Source organism: Apis cerana, linkage group LG10 (genome assembly GCF_029169275.1).
Source record: "Apis cerana isolate GH-2021 linkage group LG10, AcerK_1.0, whole genome shotgun sequence".
NCBI classification, from domain to species: Eukaryota; Metazoa; Arthropoda; class Insecta; order Hymenoptera; family Apidae; genus Apis; species Apis cerana.
The window spans coordinates 5,031,947-5,044,613 of NC_083861.1; the positions used below are offsets into that span (position 1 = coordinate 5,031,947).

The window sequence follows — 12,667 nt, forward strand, 5'->3', positions numbered from 1 at the left end:
AGAGACTCGGGGAAGGTTCATGCGTATCATTCGGGGGAAAATTGGCACGAGTGTTTTTTATTAATATATTAATGCTCAAAGATGGAAATTTCGTCACTTGTATCAGATTTCTTCAAAAATTATTAAAATCGATCCAATTGATTCCAATCATTTGATTTCTTTCAAGTTAAATAATGATCCTACATTATAACGTGTAATTATAATTATTATATAAGAATTCTTCAAAAGTTAAACAGTGAAGTTAAACAGTTACCTAGGATATTATACTTACTCTTAATCTATCGATCAAAACAATACTCAAAAACTTTGTCTCGTAACCTGATGCACAATATACAAACGAATTCCAGGATCCAAACGAATCAGAGATATTCGGCTAGATATATATACGTAATCCTCGTTCGCCTCGGTATATGCGTGCTTGATCGTGGAGAAAGAAGAGGAGCAGTTGTAGACAGGGGTGGAAAAAGAGGGGTAACTCACCCTTCCTTCCCATACACGTGTGTACTCAGACCTCTCAGCAACCCTTCCTTCCAAACCTCTGACAGTTTGAAAAAGAAGGGTGGTGCTGGTGGATATTCCAAGTTGCCAGATGCCTAAGTTAGAGCTCTCTGAATCGAACCCCCCCTTCTCCAACGATTAACGACTCTCCCTTCCGATTTTCTCTTTCTTTGTCCTTTGTACAGTAGCACGTAGTATGTGTACGTTCCGAGATCGGTATATCGTGAACGTTCCTTGAGAATTAGTTCAACATTAAACGACGACATCGAGGAAGTATTATTTGTTTAATTGATCTCGAGATGTCTTTAACGGGTGGGTCGATCACGTGGGAACGAGTTCTTGGGCCAGTTCGTTTTGTGTATGGTATATATATATATGGATATGAACAAGGGTATGGAATATAATCAAGGATGTGCTTGAATCCTTTGAACCATCGTAAAGGTTTTCTTTGTTATTTAAGATGTATTGGTGCTGTTTTAAATTGTTTTCGATGTGTGTATTTAAGGGAATGATGGATTGGATATTTGTTTTATCCTTTGTTATGCTGCACAGTTTGATATATTTGTAATATATATTTTGTAAATATTTGATTATATTTATTTGATTAATTCTTAATTCGATTAACTTATTTATAAATATAATATATTTATAAATTATATAAAATACGAAAAAGAAACTAAAATTGTCCAAAATTGAAGATCGAAACGACCTATTTCAGACGCAAATAAATTTGTTAATTAAATTAGGAATGTGAATTGGAAAATGGGTCAGATATCAATCTGACTCGAATATTCCTTCTCTTTTTAGAAAATACATTGATTTATTTATGTTTGTTCGAATCCATAATAAAATGAAATTATACTCGATTGTCGAATAATTTAGTTCTGTGATATAAAAATATTAGAAACGATTCGATTATTATTATGATATATTTTATTATTATTTTATATTTTCATACTCATTTTTTTTTCACATTAATTTTATACACGAGATACATCGTAATTTTACAATTTTTCAATATATCATTATTTTGAAAAAAAGATGCATTTGAATTACATGATTATATCATTCATCGATTATCAGGATCATTATATTATGGGCAGACTATATTTTCTACAATCCTATAAATATTTATTTCGTTGAAAATTGATTGAATGGATATTGGTTTAAACGGGATACAGTTCAAAAGAGATACATTATTCACACATCTTTTTTAGAGCTTAATATTCAGACTCGAAAAAGAAATTAGTGGATAACATTTTTTCCCCTTTAAAATAAAAATGTTAATTATATTTGAAAAAAATGCAATCGTATTTAGATATTTACGAAAAGAAAGTTGTAATGAAAATAATGATTATAAAATATATAGATAAAACAATTTTCTATTTAGATTTTATTTTATTGTCGTTCTATTCATAGTTTGTAATTTATCTTGATGAATATTTAACATTAGTAATCGTTTATTCATATATTGAAATGGATATATATATGACTTCCAAATCATGGAAAGTTAATTAACATTTCTAATATTAAACTCACTGTCTATGCATCTTTAAATTACATTCGTTACATAATGAAAAAAATAATAAATGAATGTAATTTTCATTTAAACCAATAAATTACTGGTTGTCTTCGACTTCAAGATATAATAAATCAAACGAAGATAAATTAGCCACGCTATTTAACAACCTTTATTAAGATTTATTTTAATATTTTTCGCGTAATGACAAATACATACATAAACAAGATTATTATTTATCGAAAATAAAGGTCAGTTTGAAATGGCAAAAATTATGAAATAAATATTGTACATGGAATTTATTTAAAATTAATAATCCAATATCAATGCGTATAGGATCGTTGAAATTGTCCCATTCAATGCGCATCACCTCGTACATTTCTCGCGTATAGAGTAATGAAAACTTCGAATAACAGGAACTTGGCTAATTGAAAAACTTGAACCCCTGTTAATCAAGGTTTCAACGTGTTTCCATTTGAATAGGTACTCGCTCGTTTTGCAAATGGTAATTACACGTTTCGCGTACAAATTACGGAAAAAAATGATAAACTCTGAGCCAACAGACTATTCAGATTATTCAGAGTTACTACATTGAAAAAAAAAGTCTGAAAACAAGTAATAACAATCCTGTGTGTGTATCGTACTTGTGTAAATCCTGTTACTCCTTTAATTAAAACGACTCTTAAAGAATTAAATACACAATAAAAGGATTAAAAGTAAAATCGTTCTTTTCTAAAATTCTAATATTTTTTTTTCTAAATTCTTAGATTCTATACATATTAATATCAATAGTTTCAAATTTTTGATCTGTAGAGAGAGATCTTGTAATAAATTATTAAGAATAAATGTTTTCTGATGTCCATTAATCTATTAATGGCACTTGAAAAGTCCCTGAGCTGTTATTTGGTAACCCATCATCACAGGAATGATAATAAAAAAAAATTATTTATCCTAATAATCAAACAGCTTTGGTCGATCACGTAAACACGCTCGTCTATCTATTTCAAGACAGAAGAAGATCAAAACGCTAAGTTTAAATCAAGAACATCATCTGACCTTGTCAAATGGTCTAGTCTTAATGTTCGTCTATGTTAAACTATACTTATCTTTATCTTCATTAGCTTATAATTATATAACCAACAATGATTTTGCCATGACAAGCAAGCGGTAATTAAAATAATTATCACGAATACTTAGACTGTGGAACGTTTGCAGTACACGGAATATGCAAATAAATAGATTTTTGAAAATTCTAATGTACATCTATTGTTTGGCCATTTTCATTTTATTAAAAAACGTATGAAGTATACGATTTAAAAATATAAAAATTGTTAAAAAAACAATTACATTATTAAAATATTTTTATATTGATCGAGAAATTATGGGATGAAATGAATCGAAAAAAATATGTAAAAGTTGAAACGATATTTAAACACTATAATTTTATTTATATAAATTCTACTATCTACTATAATTCTAATATCTTCACATATAAATAATATAAATTGATAGTTATCAATTATTTAAATTACAAGAATTAAATACATATGACGTATATACATAATATTTTAATTTCACCAAGTGGCCAAATTCTTATGGATGGTATTGTATGATCTTGGAGTACTGTATGCACAGTACCGATCTTAAAGTGACATGAAAACGCTTTTTGCGTGTAGCTTGAGCAGCACTTTTGTCGAATTGCTTCCAATAACCGGCTACTGCTCGAGTTGGATGCGCGGTATGCATGGTATACCGGGTACAAAGAGGGAAAGAGAGTGAAAAGAGCGACATTCCTTCGGACTACCCTCTCGAGCGCTTTTTAACGAAGCCTTTCGAGGAAAGACAAATATTACACCGGCTTAATGGCACTCCTCGTAACGTTTACCGATCTCGGTAATATCGGTAATTGCGTTTCACTCGTGCGTCGCGAGTTTTAACCCTTTGACGGTAGATATCGAGTCCCGGAGAAGAATTAAGAGCCCAAAATGTGTATACAAGTGTCCCACGTTGAAGATTTATTTATTTTAATCATTGAGATACCAAGTGTATATAGTTTGAATACACTTATTTCTCGGATTTTTTACAACTTTTTAAAAATTCTTTAATTTTATCTTCTTTATTTTCATCGATATTCGAATTACTTATTCTCGAACTAATAATTTTGTTAAAATAAATTATAAATTTGCCACAGATTGGGGCAATCAAATTTGATTTTATTTTGTAAAATATTATTATTTTTTACGTTACATTTGCAGACTTTAGAATTGCAAATACTTACAATACTCAGTTTTTTATAAAGAAAAAGAATATCACTATTCACCATATAATCACTTTCACAGAAGTTGTAGGTACGTATTATCGATACTATTCCATATATTATTTTCAACTCCACTTTTCCTCCCTGTAAATTTCAAGATATGGGAAAAAAAAATCCCATCAGCCTGAGAACATTCTCCGTGAAAAATGCCCCGTTCGAAAGGGGGAGCAGAAATAAAGAAAACTGATATCGCGGTTGAGGGAGAGCGCGCGAGTTTCGACGGAAATCGCTCACAAAAGAATTATTCAACCTGAGTTTACATTCTATATGCGCGCGAGTACAATGCTCCTGGAACATGTGCGTTTATCGAACGACCGTTTCCACGCAGAGTTATTTTTGTGTGTGCATCCGTTTCGGCCGGCTTTCAAAGTTCGATCAGAATTGTTATCGGCTCTTTTCCCCGGCGATGCGCCTACCTTTTAACGGGAGTTTTCTCGTTTTCATCGGTGAACTTCGGTCATATTTTTCCCGCCTAATCCATCGTTATAATTCATACTCTATTTTTTTAAAGATATTTTCGAGAAAGGGACGTAACAGTTTCATTTATGAAGAAATTTCGAGTTAAAATTTTACACTCTAGACTAACATTTAGTCAAATTCTTTTACTTTTAATTCCAGTTACTTTTTTTAATAGTATTATTTAATATATACTTGTTTATTAATTGTTTGTTTTTCTTTTATTTCAGGTAAGTGGATGATGTATTGGTACGTGGTTTTCATTAGCTGGTCAGACAAGTAAGTAAATTAAGTTTCTCATCGTTCGTCCTTTTTATAATATACACGTATAAAATTAATTTAATTCTATTCCTATTTCATATACACTTTCGGATGTTTAAAAACGTAAGATATACTCATTTCGTTTTATTAATCGATAATTGTACAAAAATATCATCAAAAAAAAAAAAAATATCGCATATACGTACAGTACCTTACTTATTCAACAAAAGAGCGGGAATATTTAAAACGGTGCCGCTTCAATCTGGGCCACCCTGTAGACGGATCAATAAGAAGAGCACACAGTTTCCGTCGCGAAGTTGCCCAACTCTCACGACTATGCCCTGATCTCGTAATTAAAACAACACGGGATGCGCATGCTGCTCTTACGTATATAAGAATCGAGAATAAAAATATCGGGCACACCGCGCAATCTCCGTTCCGTTTGCGAAGTTAGTAGCAATAGCATACACATCCGCGAACTCGTGCTACTATGCAATGCAGCAAACGATCGAGTCTATCATTATACCCGAGCTCGATGCAGTCGATACGTTACCCAGTTTGCAACGAGGAAACGGTCTGACAGTTATACAATCAAGATTCAACGTGGCGTCGAAAAAAAGATGGAGGTGATCGAGGGGCTGGGGGAACAACGGATTTCCCTCCAAAGTCAATTCGCTATTCCGTTCAGAGCACTCCTCGTCTTTTTCTCTCTCTTTTTTTTATTTCTTTACACACGTCCAACCTCCTTTGCTCCCACTTTTGTTCCGTCTCTCTTTCTCCACCGTTGCTTCCTTTGCATCGCAATATTCCCTACTCCGTCGTATGCCCTTTCTCCACGATTATCTGGCCGGGTGCAGTGCTCGAATGCAACGGTACACATGAGCCACGAGATGCATAGACGATGATAACGTGGCATACCGGCTCGTTCGACCGCGTGCATGTTCGTTGCGAACCCGCCGGAATAATTTCGCCCTTGTCTACGACACGGTGTTTCGCCGTTGGCGGCGCTCGGAACGTTACGTTAAATTTTCCAAAGTGCGTTTACCCGCGTCCTATCGTTGCATCGTGTCCATCGCGATTTAATGAATGGGAAAGCGCGTGTGCGTTGGAACGCGCGTGCGCATGCGGAGGGGGGCTTCTTTCCCGAAGCATGCTTTCGGTTCAATGTTATTCAGGACTCTGTGATACGGTGAGTGATAATTATATCGTCTTGGCCGACGCGGTTTTGTCGCGTTCCTTTTGCTTCGGTTCGCTCTTGTTTACTTTGGCTACTTTGACGCGTGTTGCAATAGCAAATTCAGGTTATGAGCGAGGATCTCGGAGAGTTGCGATAGAATGTTTGTATAATGTTATTGGCACGGTAAACTTTTAAATTCAATTTCTTATTCCACGCAATAAAAATGGTTTATTAGTTAAAAATATACAGGCAGGCAAAAAAAAGATATTGAATTAACTTAACCTTAATTGCTGCGGTTCGACCAATGAAACCAACCACTTCCAGTCAATGGATAATCTTTTCCTTTTTTCTTTTGTTTTGTTCTTCCAAACTTGCAAATTGAATTGTGAAAATAAGGCAAGAGGTAAAGATTGTGCTTTCATTATTATATTTCCATGTACGTTTTCAATTTTTAAAAAAATCCCTTGATCGATCGAGAATATAATGACAGAGAATAGTCGTAAAATTCACAGCAGACCGCAAAGGTAGGGCTTCATTGTCACGTATGCATGACAGAGCGCATATGGTAGCAAGACAATGCTCGGTGGAAGCTTATTGCGCCGCGGTATCAGATGGCATCGCGGGAACTTATTCTTCTTCGTGCGGCATAATGTTCCCCGCACTCTGTGCGGTTTACACGCGCGAAATTACAATCCAACGCAGCATCGCAGTCTTGCTCAATGCTAAACTCGCTAGGAAGGAACTTTTCAATGGAAATTGCATCGGCCTCGTGCCTCGTAATAGGAAAAAGAATGTTGGGAAGGAAATGCCGCTTAATTTTCATTTAGTTCTGAAATCCTTCTTTTCTTCTTCTTTTTTTTCCCCTCCTGTTAATTAACAACCGTTCAACAATTTTGTACCATCTGTTGAAATTTTAATTTAACGGAAATATGAGAAATTATTCGTTTAGATTTGTTTTATTTCATTTTATTTTTTTATGCAAAGAAAGAAATTATAATATAATATATTCAAAAATCTCATTATTTTATTTTCGCTAGATTTTAATCAAGGAAATTGAGAAAATGAAAAGTCGATGAAAATTAATATCGATCGACGATTAATTGATTTTCAATTATTCCAAATATTAATTAACAAATATATTAATAATACGTTGCTAAAATATTATATAACGAATGAAAAGTCAAACTGTTCATTATAAATTCAATCATTGAAATTTCAACTCTTTAAATTTTTCCTCCCCCGACGTTTCATCGCTCGAGGGGTGATATATCTCACGAAGCGGAAGACGCTGTGCGTTTTTTTTCCGTAGCCACGATCGAGCGAACATCCTCCCTCGTTTAGCCCATGCGAGGCTTACTCAGCCTCTTCGCATCCCTTAACGCTTCATTCCTTAAAGCAGATGAGGCATTCCAAGTATTGACCCGTTTACCTTTCGGTCCTCCAGGTATCGAAGCAATGAAATGATCATTAATTGGACAGATTTTATTAATTACTGGCAAATTCTGTTTATACTATTATTTTTAAAAAAATAAAGAATGGAATTATTATAATGCAATTGCATAATAGAATATTCGTTTCTTCAATTAGATCTTTTTTCAAAAATAGTATAAAATATTGTGTAAAGTAGATAAATCTATCGCATTTGCAAATCTTATAAATTTCGTGGAATATATGTTTATATATATTTCTAATCCCCGCAATTTGTTCAAATAAAGAAAATAAAAATTGACCATCCATCGCATCAATTCAATACGCGTCTTAAATTTTCTAAAATTACCGTAAACAAATAGGCAACAAGTTTTTAAATAACCATCATCATCCAGCATCGAAAACGACTTGATTTTCAAATCGCGCAAATTACCTGTAATCTGTCGGGGCTCGGCTTACACCCACGAAGATCCACGAGTTAGAGACGAAGGGCAAAGGTCATCCTCTCCACACCGTTCGTCCGCCGGTGAAATTTTGCAAGGCAAATCCGAAGGCCTGGGCCATCCTCTCCGGGCCATGTCCACGGATTTGCACCTACACAATGGACGAAAATCAATGGTTCCCTCTGTGGACCCGCCTAAGCCTCCACCACTGGCGAATTTTCGCCCCTCCGTCCCTTCCATCCCTGCCACGAGCCACCCCTATGGCTTAGTTGGGCTAGGTTAGGTTGCGTTCGCATTTCATCGCGACTTAGCATTCTAATATTCAGGAATGCGTGTTTAAATATAGATATTAATGAGAAGATCATTGATCACGTTCTTACGTAAGTTAAGCTAGTTAAGTTAAAGGAAATATTTGGGGAGTACTTTCTTTTGTTTTTGGTTTCATCAGTTTAATAGTTGTTCTTGGTTTTTGAGGTTAGTTTCGATGGAGTTGCACGAAAGTTAGAATGTTATTCATAATAGTTACTTTCTTTTTACTGTTTCCGAGATGAGTTTAGTTGATTCCGAAAGTTGGTCGGTTTGCGTGGAATCAAATTAAAGTTAGAATGTTGGGGTAGTTATATTCATAGGAATATTTGGATTATAAATTTTGATTCAGATATTCAGATTGTATATCTATCTTTTAATCAATTTTTAATTAATTTAGTCAATTTTTCTTTTAATCAATTCACTTATTTATCTTAATCATTGAACTTTTTAATAATTCTCTTCGATTGATATTCAAGAAATAAGTAAGGAATGCGAAATTTAAACTACAACGCGAAACAAAAGGCTAACTTCCTTAAATTTAAAGTTGATCGAAGTGATGGTATCTTTCAAACAGAATCTTCCCTCTTTTAATCTATCATTGAACGAAACTTTACAAATTTTTTGCTCTGGAATTTTTTATCTGAAAGACATTTAACTATAATAATATGATTGTAGCTCGAAGAAGAAGGCGACGAAACCGTGAATCTTTAAAACTAATTCCGCCGTAATGGCCAGAAGGGAACCTAATTGTCGTCAATTTCTTCGTTCCACATTTCTTCGAATCTCAAGAATATAGTCGGTTTCATCACTAGGCTAGGCATAATGTACGGCCTCTTTCTCGTTCTCTTGCCTTCCCGTTCCCTTTTTCTGTTTTCTCCATTACTCTAGCTCAGTATTTCCCAACCTTTTTCCAGTCACGACCCCTTTCTTATTGTGATCGAATAATCTTTGACCCCTAACCCTTTCGAATATCCGCCGTGATACATCTTGACCCTTTTAAATGAACAATAATACGATAGTACAGATTATATCGAATGATTTTTCGGAATAAAATATACGAGGTGTCTTATTTTGTCATGATTGAAACGAGAAGCAAATAATTCTACATAAAAAGAAAACTGAAAAACGTAGAATACATATTTCTTTGTTTAGAAAAATGCACTTATATCAATTTCGATTATCTTTTCATCTTATGTTTGTATTTTAATTGCAACGTAATCTTTTATAACGTTAAAATAAGTAATAGTTTTGCATTAAAGCAACCAAATATTGAAATTCTTGTTTTATAAGAAGTAATAACGACGGGAATATTTTAACGATTGTCCTAATCGCTACAGGTTGGGAATCCGGGCTCTTTCCTGTCCCCGTCATCCGCTACCTACCCTACTTCTGCTCTATTATTCTTCTCTCTTCGCTTCAGGCTTCAAATTTTTTCCCTTTCTTTTTTCCTTGTTGTCCGCCTTGTTCGTCACAGAGTTTTCTCTTCTCGTCTGTTATTTCCAGTCCATTCCGCGATCTCTCTACCCTCTCTTTCGATCTATAGTTTCGCGTGTTCTATCCGGTAAGCGACAGCGAGAAATACGGTTGTCGTTTGCACCTATTGTAGTTGCACACACTTCTACCCTGGATTCTTCCTTCTCCTTTGTTTTACACGGATTTATTCGGGTTTAAAGATCGGATGGATGAGCCGTGTATCGCGCGTTGTCTCTGAAATTTGTTTGAATGGTGTAGCAATGGTCTAGGAATGTTCATAGATGTAATTTTACTCGAAATAGAAAACTGTGAGGAGATTGGAAATTTCTTGTGAGTGAGCTAAAAGCAAGCTCAGTATTATATTAATTTTAAATATCGGAAATAATCGACGAATAATTTGAAATAAAAATAACGATAAAAGTAATTTCTTTAAAATAGCAATAGAAAATTTCTCAGCCGATAGGGAGAGAAAGAGAGGAAAAGAACAACCGCTTATTAACCCATCTCCATATTACACCGTATGCATTTTCGTGAACGCGTGACGGAGGAACTGGTTGAACGGTGATTAATTCGCGCGTGGAACGCCACCCTTGACTGGCAACGCTCCAATTTATCACGCGCTTTGGATTTGCGCCGACGATAAGGGGTGGCATCCGGAGCAGTCGACAAAAAGGGATGAAAAAGGCCTCGCCGCCCCTCTGACACGCGAGGAAAGGAAAATAGCGGAATTGAACTATAACTACGTAAAGAAACGTAACAAGGAAAGGGATGGGATGATATGTAAAATCTTACTAAGAAACAATTTTACATAGCAACTATAACTACGTAACTATAACATAAAGAAACGTAACAAGGAAGGGGATGGGATGATATGTAAAATCTCACTAAGATATAATTTTACGTGTGCATGTAGCAAGAAAGAAGTAGATCGTATCAATCGTAAAATTGCAAAAGAGAAGGGTGCAACCACTTTTATAATTCGTTTATTTTAATAACATTGGTAGAATTAAGATAAAATTGAATGGTCGAATTAATTTTAATTTGAATAAGTGAATTGTTAAACCGGGCATCACGTTATGAGAAACGGACGAAAGCAAAGGGATGATCCGTCCAACTTCGTAGGCGGGATTGCGAAGTGGGAAATATTGGTAAAAAAGTTGGAAGGAGCGCGCGTGATCGAAGCCGCGCGGAAGGGATCGATTCGGTCGATTCCGCTTGTACTCGGATTAAATTCGATCCAATCAGAAGATATTCTTTATGCCTTTGAAATCCAATCGCACATTGTGACGAGGGGCGGCACGCAGACGCGTAGTAGCGTATTTCGCACGGCACTTTCAATTCAGCCATGGGAGGATTCAATTTCTCGTCTCCCCAACGCAGCCAAGAAGAAGAAGAAGAAGAAGAAGAAGAAGAGGAAGAGGGACATTAACGGATCTGCCGTTCTTTTGTCTCTCGCAGACGTCGTAGATTCGATGCGACAGGAGGGAAGGGGGGAGGATAACCAAGGGACAAAGTTCCAATTTTATTCGGATGAATCCTTGGTCCTTGAAAGTCCTTGTTCTTTCGCGTATTTTTTTTTTCTTCCTCTCTTTTTAAATCGATTAGATTTCTTGTCCAATCCTATCCCATGGTATCACATCGATGACGATACTTGTATATACGTACGTGTATACATAAATCGAGAAATAAATTTTTTTCTCTCGTTATATTCTTAATATATGCACTTTTTATATACACGAACATGATTAGCGTACGTAATTATCGGCTCTTCATCATCAGTTTTCTATGAAGTCTTCCTACGAAGGTGTAGGCTATTAGAATTTTCTATCTTTTTTTTTTTTTTTTCACAGATGTAACGCTCTTCTTTTTCTTGCTATACAAGTCCTTGTTTTTTGTCCACCGTTTCTGTCTTCGTTTCTTTTATCTCTCGCGTGTTGTTCAAGAAAAAAATTGCACGGATATGCGTTCCGCTCGTGCTTCGGTAATTAAATGGTACCAAGCCGTGTTGCATTTTTCTGGATGCCTTGTGGGATCGTTAACGCGGAATCTTTTTTTTTTTGAACCTGTCGACGTGAATCGTTCCTGTTTCATAATTTTCTCTTTGTTTTTATCTTTCTTTCTTTCTTTTCTCTTCTTTTTCTTATTTCTTTTTTTTTTTTTTTTAGTTCTCTGCGCGGATTTTAGCGCGCTAAAAATTTAATAGCCTTCGTTAAATGTCTTGCACTTTTCTTCGCATACCTACTTGACATTAAAGATTATAAAGGTCCATTCCACGCCTCATAACGCGAGAAAGAGATGAGTAGAAAATCACGAACAATTTTTTTTTTTTACCAAGTTATCTGCATCAACGATTCCCTTACAATTACATTTATTCTGCGATTTATTTTTTCAAAAATCACTCGAGGGATAGAAATGATCACGAATTATAACCCCACCGCATTTGCCGCGCATAGATCCATCATTCTACGCCTCGTTCAATTTAACGCACAAAAAGAGCACAGACAACTTTGTGCCCCCCTCCGCACAAAAACGTTATCCTCCTCGAAGTTTCCTATCTTTCGTTCAGCTACTACCACTCCCATCAAGGAAAATAAAAGAGAGGAAAAAAGAGAAAAAAAGGGAAGAGAGACAACAAAAAGAAAATAAAGAAAGAAGGGAGGGAAGAAATAAAAGGAAGAAAAACCTGCGTGAACGGTGTGCATTCAATGTCAAAGACAAGCCCGCCGGTATTTCATCCAAGGGGTCGATGGCGCGGACAGGATAGAAAACACCGTCCAGCGGAGAGA

The 12,667-nt window shown here is 35.2% G+C and overlaps 1 protein-coding gene across 8 annotated transcripts in view; it reads left to right on the plus strand.

The window, feature by feature from the left end:
* LOC107993000 (histone demethylase UTY) overlaps positions 1 to 12,667 on the plus strand; it is a 107,214-nt gene that overhangs the window by 37,990 nt on the left and 56,557 nt on the right. Inside the window, exon 3 of one of the 8 annotated variants that reach the window (XM_062080831.1) lies at positions 5,021 to 5,069. The exons of the other annotated variants lie outside the window; for them this stretch is intronic. Coding sequence (XP_061936815.1) covers positions 5,021 to 5,069 — 49 coding nt within the window. The remainder of the gene's footprint in view (positions 1 to 5,020; positions 5,070 to 12,667) is intronic. 8 annotated transcript variants of the gene reach the window in all.